This window comes from Sitophilus oryzae, unplaced genomic scaffold (assembly GCF_002938485.1).
Source record: "Sitophilus oryzae breed Bouriz unplaced genomic scaffold, Soryzae_2.0 scaffold_1059_pilon_pilon, whole genome shotgun sequence".
Classification (NCBI taxonomy): domain Eukaryota; kingdom Metazoa; phylum Arthropoda; class Insecta; order Coleoptera; family Curculionidae; genus Sitophilus; species Sitophilus oryzae.
This window is the reverse complement of record NW_022145681.1, coordinates 2,642,814-2,656,036: the sequence shown is the minus strand read 5'-3', so window position 1 is coordinate 2,656,036 and position 13,223 is coordinate 2,642,814. Positions and strand designations below refer to the sequence as shown.

Below are 13,223 nucleotides of genomic sequence, written 5' to 3'. Positions count from 1 at the left end.
AATGACAATGTCAGGAAAAAAATAAATAAATGTGGCAACTTGACATTTTTTACAGCAGGACTACCACCTGAATCCCCAGCGGGAAATTTAAATTCTTAAATTAATTAAATTTATTTAAAAAATTAAACTAAAGGTTTAATTGGTATCGCTTATAGTTGCACTGTTACTTATTAATAAGAAATAAAATTCAGATACTATTAAAGACAATTCAGGCAGAATAGTCATCACAAAAATAACAATAATATTTTAAAATAGCTGAAGAGTTTCAATTGAAGTGTCATCATGTTGAACTTTGCATCCTCTTTCATGAACTCTTTACGAAGCAACGATGTTTTGTCACCGACACCAAAGAAACGCAATGTTCAACATACCGGCTGTAAAGGTACAGCACACGGTCATGGAAATTATAGTTCACCCGAAACTAACCCTGAACCATGTCCCTTCCAAAGAACCCCATCGATTAAAAGGAACAACAGTTCTGTCAAGGCCAGCAACGATGGCATCGATACCAAAACCAACAGTGTTGAAAATTGCTCGGAAAGTGATCCTCTTGACTTGAAGAATGGCAAACCTAGTCCGTTTCAAAGGACGTCGTCTCTTAGAGGTTCTCGAGGCAAGATGATGAAGAAACCCCCACTGTTACCGAAACCCAAGACGGCCAGTATTAGTTCAGAAAATTATAGTGAGACTGACTCTATAGATTCTTCGGAGACGAAGACGAAGTGTTCCGAGGAAACTTCAAAGAAACAAGACGAAGTTTGCTCGCGTTTGTTCAGCAGTGGCACTAAAGCGTCTGAAGCTAAAACTGCTAAAATGAGGCATTTGGATATATTCGATGTTGACGAGACCGGTTGGATGAGTGGCTTAAGGAAAGTCACTGATGATGCTAACATAAATATACAAAAGAAAAAAGCGTTGGTTAATGGCAGCGAAGCAGATAATCCGTTTATGAGGTCAAGAAATGGTTCGATTCGTCGAAGTGGTAAAATTGAAAATTTGAACAAAATTGATAACGGAGCAGTTTCGAATGGACATACACCCAAGCCAATTCCGAGAAATAGTTTTAGAAAGGGTGTGAAGAAGAGCAAGTTTAAATGCGTTGATTATGATGAAGTGCAAGAGATGAGCCGGAACAGAAAAAACTGTGGCTTTTTTAGTGTTGCCGACATAGCTAACTGTTACAAGGGCTTGGAAGATTTCTCTAAAGAGATTGTAGATAGCGAGGTAAGTTTTTATTTGCTATTAAAAAATACGCATTTGTGTAATTTATTTTTTGGATTGATTTCTAACATTACTGCAATTTGTAAGATTTGGCAAATGTTATAGTAGTATATTACGGATAATACTTAGCTCAAAATTTTAATTAAAAAGAAGAAGAAAGAAGACTCAAAGACGTACCTGCTTTAATTTAAACCAGGTGTCTTTGAGAAGAATGGACGCCTCTCTTTAAATTTTAATTAAAAAATGGCACATATAAACCAATTATAAATAGTTTGAATGATACATATTATTTATCAGTAAGTGTAAAGTATTTTAACAAAATCTTATGTTCTGAACATTATAAACTATACTTTTTAAACATAACTTTTTTAAATTATGTCCTGATAATGATTTTTATCGAAAATCATGAATTAGTAAGTTATCAAATAATAAGTCAAAGGAATGAACATACGATTCTATTTTATGTCGTAGATATTTTGTATCTCATTTCACCTCAAAATATACGAAACTGATGTTCAAACAAAAACCGGTAATATTCAGACGCTAAAATATTCAAATTTTTATTTAAACCATATATACATTATCATACTATACCTACATGGATTTCTATTAAAAAAACAAAACGTTTACTACTTATTGAAAACGAAAAGTGAAAACTAATAATAAAATAATATGCCTAATGCGTGGTCGTACATCGTACACCTACTATATAGGAAAACTAATATATATCTTTTAGAGGAAGTCTTTTTTCAGAAAAACTGAAGAAATGGGCAAATTATAATATTATTAAAAAAAAATATTTTCCCAAGTGTAGGATTTTTTTATTAAACAGGGTGAGTCTTAAATAAGCACAAATATTTTTAGGGGCAGTATATTTTGACCCCAGAAACACGATCATTAGGTTATTTTAGCGAAAAAAACTTTTTTGATAACACTAATGATTATCTGTATTTCTAAAACAGTGCCCAATTTTTACTGTTGAAATATAATATGAGATCTTCACCAATTATTAGTGTTTTTTTTACTATTTCATGACCACTCTGTACTCTGTGTAATGAATAGCGAAAATATTAAAGTCTGAAAGTATTTTTCTTATTCAAATTGATTTTATTTATTACTTTCCAGTTTTTTTAATATTGTTGTAAATGACATCATACTCTTTAACAAAGGCTTATTAATATATTCTTTAACACAAATTGCTAGCAATATTATTATAATTTTTTAATCAATATACAGTCTGGCCACAAGATAAAATAGTTAATTTTCTAAATGTATAGGGTTGTTCACACTATTCGACACGCGGTATTGTAGCCAAGTGATTAGATTTTTGGAAATTGTGAGTGATGGGGGACTACTAAAGCTGGGCAATTTAAAATTATTTGCAAGAGGTACAGAGTGTCCCAAATAAAAAGTTGTATTTTTTAAATGGAACACTCAACATATTATTACATTTTTAGTTTCTATGATTAAAATAAAGATACATTTGAATAAGGTTTATACCACTTTTATCAATCCCTTGGCCCATCATTCACAAACATTTCAATGTGTTTAGTGTTTATTTAAAAATAGCTATTTATTATGTTTTAGGGTGTGATTTCCATTATCAGGCTGATAAAGCAGTCATTATTATAATAAATACTTTTTGCATTTATACTTTTGAACCTCTATAACACACATAGCATTTGCAATACTCCAGTCAAACTTCTTTTCTCTCTTTTGATATGTAAAACCATCACCGCCTTAAATCACTTAACTTTTACTGAAATTTTACTGTGTTTAACATAGTTGGCAGTGAAATGTTTGGAAAGCTCATTCTAAAATTGAAAATTGATGCGTTCCTTGCTAACCTAAGAAGTATGTGGTGACATACATCTAAGAATATAATTATAGCCAGTAAAAGTAAAGTGCCGAATAAAAGATATGCGGAAAAGATTTGTTCTAAAACATAGTTCCTTATACATGGTGTCAAAAAATAGTGTATCTAACTACGGTGGGTGATTCTACAGATAAAGATAAAACAAAAAGTTGCTATGAACATATGCTCTAAAATGCATTCCGAAGAAATTACAGCCCTCGAAAGGTTAAATAAAAATGATATATTTTGTTTATTATTTTTAAATCATCGGTGTTTTTCTTGAAATTTGGTATTCTTACACACATTTTAATGCCAAAGTAAATGGCGATATAGTGTAAAATTCCGTAACAGCCCTGAAAGGGTATTTCCCATTAGGGTAGAGAGTACTACTAGTGGTACTTCTTTTATCCTAATAGAGGCAGTAATTTCGATAATTGAAAATTAAAGATAGGACTTTTTTATGTGAAAAATGTGCTCTTCATTTAGTTCGAAATGGTGAACGGCTTTCAAGAAATTTGCGTTTAAAGGTTCCGATGCATCGATTTTAGCATTAGCGAAATCAGGAGATTAATTTATTTAAAATTTGTTTACATTTCATCATTTCACTAATACTAAAATCGATGCATCCTAATCTTTAAACGCAAATATCTTGAAAACCGTTCACCTTTTCGAACTAAAGGAATGTTTTGGCTTTTTATACCTATCATTTGTTGAAATTATTTTTAGAATTTATCTACAGGGTGAGTTTCCTACGATGTTCTCTATGGGTATCTCGGAAACTACTGGAGATAGAGAGTCGGTTAAATGGGGAAAGAATTGCAGTTTTGTGGTGTCATAAATATGCGCCTTTCAGATTTTTGAAAAAGTTCATGGCTTACTAGATATTTAGAAAAAAACAAATTTCGGCTATTTTAAAAATTGACCCTAATTCCATTATAAGCTATTTTAGACAAAAAGTTTTCAGATAAAAGTTGTAGATAATCACATCCTTAATGAGATTGTGTCCTCCGTTTTTTTCTAAAGCCTGTCATTTTTGACATTTGACACAAACGTATGTTTTTTTAAATGGAAACCATAGTTGACCATGACTTTATAAAAAGTGCCATTTTTTAAGCTTTTCAGTGATATAAGCTATAATATGTTTTCTTCGAAAAATTATCGAGTTATGGCCAATTCTTATCATTTTTAAATAATTTCAGTTAGTTAGCCATGGAAACAATCGTCTTTGGTCTTATAAATGTGAAGCTGCCACATCCAAACTTTGTAAATTTAAATAAACAAAAATTGCAAATATGAATTTTTCAAATGAAGAAAAGCGTGTAAGATTATTAGTTCAACTTTTCTTGACCATACATTTTCGAGGATACGTTGACCGGTGAATGTTATGTTTTTTAGAGAACGATTTTCAAGACTCGTTAGAAAAGTTAAATTTAGTTATAGTCAATTCTTATTTCTCTTGACTAATTTCACTTAGATTGCATGGCATTCTTATTCTTTTGTGATTTATAACTTATAAAAAGTCAGAATATATTACTAAACGGTTCTTTAGAATTTACATTACACAAACTAAAACTTAAAAAAATAATATCGCTGCAGTCGAGTCACTGCATACACTTTAAGTTATTTTAGAAAATGTTCAAAAATTCCATTGTTTTGAGTTACATCTTTTTAAAACTGAATTATTACCTATTCTCACAAAAGGACCGATTGATTTAATTAAACTTCTCTCGTACCGCCACTTCGAGTGCCTCTCTTAATTCATAAGTTCTTTTGTAAACCTTATTTTTAATCATACCGCATAAAAAAAATCTAAAATGGATAGGTCAGGTGATCGAGGAGGCCCATGCAATTAGTCCACCTCTTCCTGAATTTGTATTACTATGATATCAATAATTTTTAACATTTCTTTCATTATGCGGGGGGGACACTCTATTGATGCGCGAGTATCTACACGCTTTTCTTCATTTGAGAAATTCATATTTACAATTTTTGTTTACTTTAATTTACAAAGCTTGAATGTGACAGCTTCACATTTCTGAGAGTAACGGCGGCGGCGATTGAACTTGTTTCCATGGCTAACTAAGTGAAATTGTTTAAAAATGATAAGAATTGGCTATAACTCAATAATTTTTCGAAGAAAACATATTATAGCTTATATCGCTAAAAACTTAAAAAATGCCGCTTTTTATGAAGTTATGGCCAACTATGGTTTCCATTTAAAAAAACATATGTTTGTGTGATATGTCAAAAATGACAGGCTTTAGAAAAAAACTGAGGACACGATCTCATTAAGGATGTGATTATCTACAACTTTTATCTGAAAACTTTTTGTCTAAAATAGCTTATAATGGAATTAGGGACAATTTTTAAAATAGCCGAAATTTGTTTTTTTTTCAAAATATCTAGTAAATCATGAACTTTTTGATAAATCTGAAAGGCGCATATTTGTGACCTCACAAAATTGCAATTCTTTCCCCATTTAGCCGACTCTCTATCTCCAGTAGTTTCCAAGATACCCACAGAGAACATCGTAGGAAACTCACCCTGTATAGTATATATAGTTATAATTTATCTATAGTATACATAGATTTGTCTATAAGGAGAAAAGAAGTACCACCAGTAGAAGTACTACCCTGATGGAAAGGGGTGGTACGGAATTTTTCACAATCACCATTCTCTTTGGCACAAACACACAATCACCATTCTCTTTGGCAAAAAACGGTTTATCAATGTTCTTAAAAATAAACAAAATATATTATTTTTATTTAACCTTTCTTCGGGAAGCATTTTAGGGCATATATTTTCATAGTAACTTTTTGTTTTATTTTTATTTATAGAACGACCGTTATCAAGTGTGAAAAGTTTACATTTGATAACGGTCAGTGATACTTCTGAACGAAATGTTTTGTAAGCAAAAATAAATAAAGACAATGAAAGTCCAAAATTCTTTAGTTTTAATACTGAATCATTGTCTATCACATTCAAAATATTTTTTTTTACTTAATATTGTTTATTGGATGCTATAAATAACACCATACTGCACTTTTGACTTTTGACTCATTCATTTATATCCACTTGTCTTAATTACTTACATTTTTACACCTATTTAACTATAATTGGTTACCAGTGATGCTTTAAGTGCCCTAAGATGCCGGCAGCACTTAACGAGACTTACGCCTGTCTATATTTTCCGTATTAGCTTTTACATTCTTGAGGAACTGGATCATTCTAAAGCAGATCTATTTCTATTTATATTCAAATATACTTCTTTTATATTTGATTTAGAATTATTTAACTTAAATTGAGACAAATGGATTTCTGCAATTAATTTATTCTTGAATTAGCTAGAGCACTTTTAATTTAGGTATGTGAGTTTTAATCACTAACGCATAAGATTTTAGTAGAAGTGTAGGTACCATATGAAAAAATAATAAGTATTTCTTTGTGTATTATACTATTCTTTGGACAATAGATACACTGGGTGCGTCTCAAATTGTCCCACCCCTATAACGTTTTTAATTTTTCAGATAAAAAAAAACGAAATTTTGTCTGTTAGTATATGGCTAAATTAGAATTAGAATTGATTGATGTATTCAATTGTTTTTGATCACGTCCTGTTTCAATAGAAATGACTACACATTTTAATTTTTTAATGGCACCCTCGGTATATTTCTACTTTATTCGATAGTAACATGCGGTTCATAACGACAATTTGACTCGAAATAGCAAGTGTGTGGTACCAAATTATTCATAAATAAATGCTTTTTCCAAATATGCTAATGAGCCACTCCTGTTCAATTTGAAAAAATTGAGATATAATTAAAAATAAAATTTGGGCATATTTTAACCGTCCAGAACAAGACACGAAAAACATTAGACGATCGTAACTATTTTTCTAATGCTCCTTGATTAAAAATTAGTGTTTTTAACACAGTCATGGCACTCTAGATTGAAATTTAAAATACAATTTTTTTAAGCGAAAATGTCCAAAGTTGACATATGCTATGTCATTCTATTCAGTGTGTCATTTTCTATCGAATATAGTAGAAATATACCGAGGGTGTCATTTAAAAATAAAAAGTTGTAGTCATTTCCGGTGTAACAGGAAGTAACCAAAAACAATTGAATGCCTCAATCAATCCTAATTTATGTCATAAACTAACATACGAAATCTCATTCTGAAAAGATAAAAAAGTTATAGGGGTAAGCCACTTTCGAGATGCACCCGGTATAACACAAATATATTTTCAACAAAATCGGTATTGTGAGATGTGCCGTTGCTAGTTTTTACCGAATAGAGATAGCCCAAGAGCTGACGACATATTTAGAGAACATATTTTAGGCAAGCTAGAATAACTAAAAATGTATAGTTTATTAACTGGTGAACCCAGAATCCTAAGTCTGGCTGGGGGGTTGGGCGTATTTCGCTACTGCGCAACACATAACTTTTGCAAAAAAATAAATCCAAAAAACATTCTTTAGGCAACTTGAAATTTGTCTGGTTTGGTTTGGTTTGGCATCGGCTGCCGACGGGTCTCAATAAACTATCTTTCTCGCGCTTATAGATACTCATAAGGCTTTTTTGTCGCGCTCATTTAAAATCTTTATTCGGGTTAGGCAAGTATTAAAACCCGTTGAATTAGTCTGGCAATTAACACATATTTTTTAATATCATCTAACAAACACATCATCTAAACACGCTGTAAAAATTTTAGAATGCCTAAAGTATGTTTTCCAGGTATAATAATATAATTAAACATATTTGGAATGGTCGGGTTACACTTTAAACCCGAAAAAAAAGTCTGGCATACTTATTTCTAGGTTAAATAGATGCTAAAATTTAAGAATAAACAAATTTCAAGTTGCCTAAAGAATGTTTTTTGGATTTATTTTTTTGTAAATGTTATGGGTTGCGCAGTAGCGAAATACCCCCAACCCCCCAGCCAGACTTAAGATTCTGGGTTCACAAGTTATTAAACTTTTTTTTTTCTTATTCTAACTTGCCTAAAATATGTTCTCTAAATATGTCGCCAGCTCTCCGGCTAAGATTATTTTTATTTATTCATTTAGGTTTTAATATGTCACTTATATAACAGATTTTATTATTATTATTATTATTGTCCCAGTGATGTTTTTGAAATAGCTTGTAATATTAATATTTGTGACGGTATATTTTATCACATGAAAATGAAAAATTTCTTGACGGATTTATTTTCCAGGTACTTTACTTATTGTCAGTTATTGTTAACGGGATGGTGACTCATTCAAAGAACAGTTGCTGGTATTTAAAAACTTCTACTGGTTATGTTTAGAATACAAATTGATTATACTAAATTTTCAGTTTAATTTTTTATTCAATTGAGTTTAAAAGAAAATATTTGGTTTCAGGCTAAAAGTGAGGAGCACTTGGAACAGGAGAAACAATGGTTGGACGCGGAAAGGGTATGGTTGATGCACAGAGGTGGTTTTACGGCGGCCAGGAAAGAAAAATTTACCGACAGCGAACCAGGAAAGGTGAAAATAAAATTGGAACATACAGGCGATGTTCTGATAGTTGACGAAGATGATATAGAAAAGGTAAATTGAGATTGAAGGGCAATTTTTATTTTGATTTTGGTACTGAGCGAGGTAGTGGACCAGTAATTTTGAACCTTTTTTTTGAAGGAAAAAAAACGGAAACTTTTTATATCATGCATTAATTTTTGATATATTCTTTGATAACTAAAATTATTTTATTACAAAAATTATAACATCAGTATTATTAATTTATGAACTTTTATGTTATTATTAATTTATTTAGTATAACTTATTTTATAATAATGACATTTTACATTTTACAAGTATGAAAATCTTTATTAAATGGATCGTTTTATTATTGTTTCGCATTACATAACAGGGTGTCCCAGAAATAAGTGCAAGTATTTTAAGGGGTGGTAGATCTCGATAAATGAAACATATTTTCTCTTTATCGTTTTTCAAATAAAAAAAAGTCCAAAATAACGGAGTTATTTTACTTTAAAAATTTCCAAAAAAAAATGATTTTTTGCTAAAATTTTGAGAACCACTGGATCTTTTCTGGATTTTCTTTCTTGTAATTTAATCTAGTACCTATGTTGCCATATTATCAAGAAATTATGTTTTTTAACTAAAAACTAAAAAAATTTCCAAAATTTTTTTCGAAAAATTTCGAATTTTCCAAAAAAAATTTTCGCGAAAAAAACCTCATAGGCGTGTTTCTGGGGTTAAACTGTACTACCAGTCAAATACTTGCACTTATTTCTGGGACACCCTGTATAAATGTATGCTTCAATCTACTCGTACATTTTGAATATTGTATAAAAGATGATAATTTTATTAATATTACTTTCATGGATGCGTATGAAAATATGTATACATGGAAATTGCAGACTCTTTGTTGAGTATTTAGCAAAATTTATTGAAATATATCTCCTTAATAATACAAAAAATAATGTTTATTTTAAAAGAAATCCATTGTGTACTATTTTTTAAAAAGTTAAGATGTTGTATCTTAAAAGTTAAGATGTTTGGGGCATACATTCATGTGAAGTTTTTTCTTATAGTCTAAGAGCTAGCAACGTTTTCGAGAAAGTATTTTAAGACGTCTGGCTCTTTGATATATCTTTTATTATGCTCTCTGGAACAGCGTGCAGGCCGTCTGGCTGCCGATACACGTTGTGTTCACTACTGCGCATCCAAAGAAGATTCTCTATTTTTTACTTAGCGCTTTAAATTCTAGTATTGAATAAAAGTCGAGTAAGTCTCCATTAGCTCAGCACGTAGAGCTTTTGCCTATGAAGCGAAGGTCAGTGGTTCGATACCGGCTGGGGTGCAACTTTTTTATCTTTTTTTCGTTTATATTCTGATAGTAAAGTATTAAATATTTGTTTTTTTATCACAAGAACGGATAGCGTTTATGGGTTTATGATCCGTAGTGTACATAAGTAGAATTTGATACTTTTATTAGTTTTGAAGGATTATTGTAGTAATTAATTATTAGATAGGTTTAGGATGGTCTGGCTGCCGCGCCGGTAGGTTGCGTTCACAACTGCGCATCACATGGGTACAGGGTGTCTCATTTTCGTGCTTTTTTTGGGATTTGGGATATCTGGGATTTCTCGTTTATGAGTGGAGATACAATTATGCGTTTTTTTTTCACTTTGCTTTGCTAGTTTTTTATGTAACTAAATATTCTACCCCTAGATTTGCTCATTTTCTACACATTAACATTAATCAATCTTGTTTAAAAAGTATTATTTTATTTAATTTAATTTAAGCAGATAATTTAGTTTTCCATCGTTATCTTAACAAACTGAACTGAAAATAAACTTGTGTAGCTTTTAAATAACAATCTGTTAAAAAAAGTATTATTAAAATGATTATTAAAATAATAAACAACAGCTGAAAAAATATTTTGAAGAAAGACAGGCAGAAATTACCTTCATAAAGCATTAAAATGTTAATTTTTTATATATTATGTTTAAATCTTTAAAATGAAATTATAAACGAGAAATCCCAAAAAACGCACAAAAAATGGGACACCCTGTACACATGTGATGCGCAGTAGTGAACGCAACCTACCGACGCGGCAGCCGGAGCATCCTAAACCTGTCTAATAATTAATTACCACAATAATCCTTCAAAACAAATGAAAGTATCAAATTCTACTTATATACACTACGGATCATAAACCCATAAGCGCCATCCGTTCTGGTGATAAAAAGCTAATAATTAATACTTTACTATCAGAATATAAACAAAAAAAAAATAAAAAAGTTGCACCCCCAGCCGGTATCGAACCACTGACCTTCGCTTCATAGGCGAAAGCTCTACGTGCTGAGCTAATGGAGACTTACTCGACTTTTATTCAATACTAGAATTTAAAGCGCTAAGTAAAAAATAGAGGATTTTCTTTGGATGCGCAGTAGTGAACGCAACGGGTATCGGCAGCCAGACGGGCCGCATGCTGTTCCAGAGAGCATAATAAAAGATATATCAAAGAGCCAGACGTCTTAAAATACTTGTTTTCCCGACGTTGCTAGCTCTCGTACTATTAGGGCACAAACATAGTGAGGCATCTCGATGCGATGCTCGCCAAGATGCTGGCCGTGCTGCTCGCCATGCTAGCCGCGATGCATTCTACGCGCACTGTTTTAAAACGGCGAGTAAGTGCGCGTAGGATGCATCGCGACTATCTTACACACATAGTGCGGGGCATTTCATCTCGACGCGATGCGCGCCATTCATCTCGCCATCCGGCGATGCCCAATCAAACATGTACAAATTTATGCGTCAAAACATACTGGAGCCTCGCACTTCGCCACGCACCTATATGTTCAGCGCGATGCTTCCTAAAAAAACAAAATTTTTGTTTTTTGCGAGAAGCGGACGCGGATGCCTGAAAGTTTACATTTGATTGGTCGGTTTAGGATCACAATTCGTTGAGCATAATAATATGTCGAACTAGAGTCGGGTGGAATAAAATGTTCACAATACTAGTATTTAATTTATCACCAACAATGTAATCACCTTGATTCTACAGGGTCCGGCAATAGTGCGTCGGGCATCTGCAGCTCCTATAATAAAAAACTTATGGATTTTGTAGTCCAGACATAAAGTATGTAGTAGGATGTATTTGAAGAAAATATTTGAACTTCTAAAGGGTGGCTCAAAAAAGTGAGTGGATCGCGAGTATTTTTTTTAAATGGAACACCTATATACAGAGTGGCGCAACTCATTCGCCTCGGTTGATTATACGTAAACGGAAATATGTAGAAACAAAATATTTGATAGGCATATGTGGGAAGACTATGTGCATAATTTGAAATTATTTTGAAATGTACAGGGTATGTCAGAACTAAGATTTAAACCAAAGTTATATTTTTTCTTATGGAACACCCGGTATTTTATTTCATATTTGGATCCTTGGACACAAAATAAGGCCTGCTGTAAGTGTTATTATATATTAATATGTTTACAAGCTTTGGATTTTGTGATATTTAAAGATATTTAAATATACATGCTACAATGGAATAGATTATCAACACCCTGTGCATTACTTTTTAGAATTAATTATTGTGCTGAGTTCAAAAATAGAGAAATAAACTTTACTGAAAAATTGTATTGCTCCCTTAAATTTATACAGGCGTACCAAAAATTGATGATTTATTTTACATATTCATTTTACATAAAAACCTTGTTATTTCAAATACGACAAACTGTATATTTTGAAATAAATCGAAACAGATTCAAATGCTCTTTCAAACTATTATTAGGGTATCCTATACCTATCTAGCTCAGATTTTGAATAAAGAGCAATTTTTCAATAAAATATCAACAAAGAGGGCTCTGATGTCGTCATGGCAAGTTTCTAGTGACAGTAGCTATTTTCAAAATCGAAATTAGTTTATGGACTTTATTTATTTATAGCAAGTACTTTAATCGCTAGTTGATTAAAAAAAGTATACCATTAATATTGCAAATTATATTTTATCCTCTCATAGTATATGTCTTTTTAATTTTTTGATGATGTAACAAGCACTTTGTTTACTCACTTGTTTCGTCGAAATGCTTGAATCCATTTTTGCTTTTGATCAAATCGGTGTGAGAAACTATGAAGCTATTTTGAAGAAAAATGTTGTTTCGGGAGAGTTGAATATTCGGGAAAGTTGAGTTATTGAATGTATGTAATTGCACCCAACAACGCCCTAAGTACGCCCTCCTTTACGCGTTAACATTTTTTCGGCAATTTTATTAACATTTGAAATTGTCACAACACAGCACGACGCCTAGTTCGAATTCTTTTTCATTTATTTGTTATTACCCGAAACAGCGTTACATCACACAAACCTCGTACCTGAGTGTTTTATCTCTTTTTTGTCTCAATAACTGCACTAGAAAAAAACTAAAATACTTAAATATTATAACCAAACCACGATTTCAATACGTGAAATAGGTAGGGATAATATCTGATTTTTGCCGTTGTAGCGCTGCGGTCGGAATTTGTTGAAATCAAAACAAAAAAATGCAACAAGGGTCTATACTAATTAATTAATTAATAACTACTTTATATAAACTGGTGTTTAATAAAACGGCGATGGTAAATGCTTCAGTATGCCTACGCGCATCT

General features: G+C 31.6%; 1 protein-coding gene across 5 annotated transcripts in view; it reads left to right on the top strand.

The window, feature by feature from the left end:
- LOC115876646 (unconventional myosin-XVIIIa) overlaps positions 1-13,223 on the top strand; it is a 375,213-nt gene that overhangs the window by 176,329 nt on the left and 185,661 nt on the right. For 3 of the 5 annotated variants that reach the window (XM_030892502.1, XM_030892509.1, XM_030892533.1), the window contains one exon: positions 8,465-8,653. In XM_030892502.1, coding sequence (XP_030748362.1) covers positions 8,465-8,653 — 189 coding nt within the window. Of the gene's footprint in view, positions 1-255; positions 1,225-8,464; positions 8,654-13,223 lie in introns of all 5 variants that reach the window. The other 2 variants (XM_030892525.1, XM_030892516.1) reach the window with 1 other exon arrangement.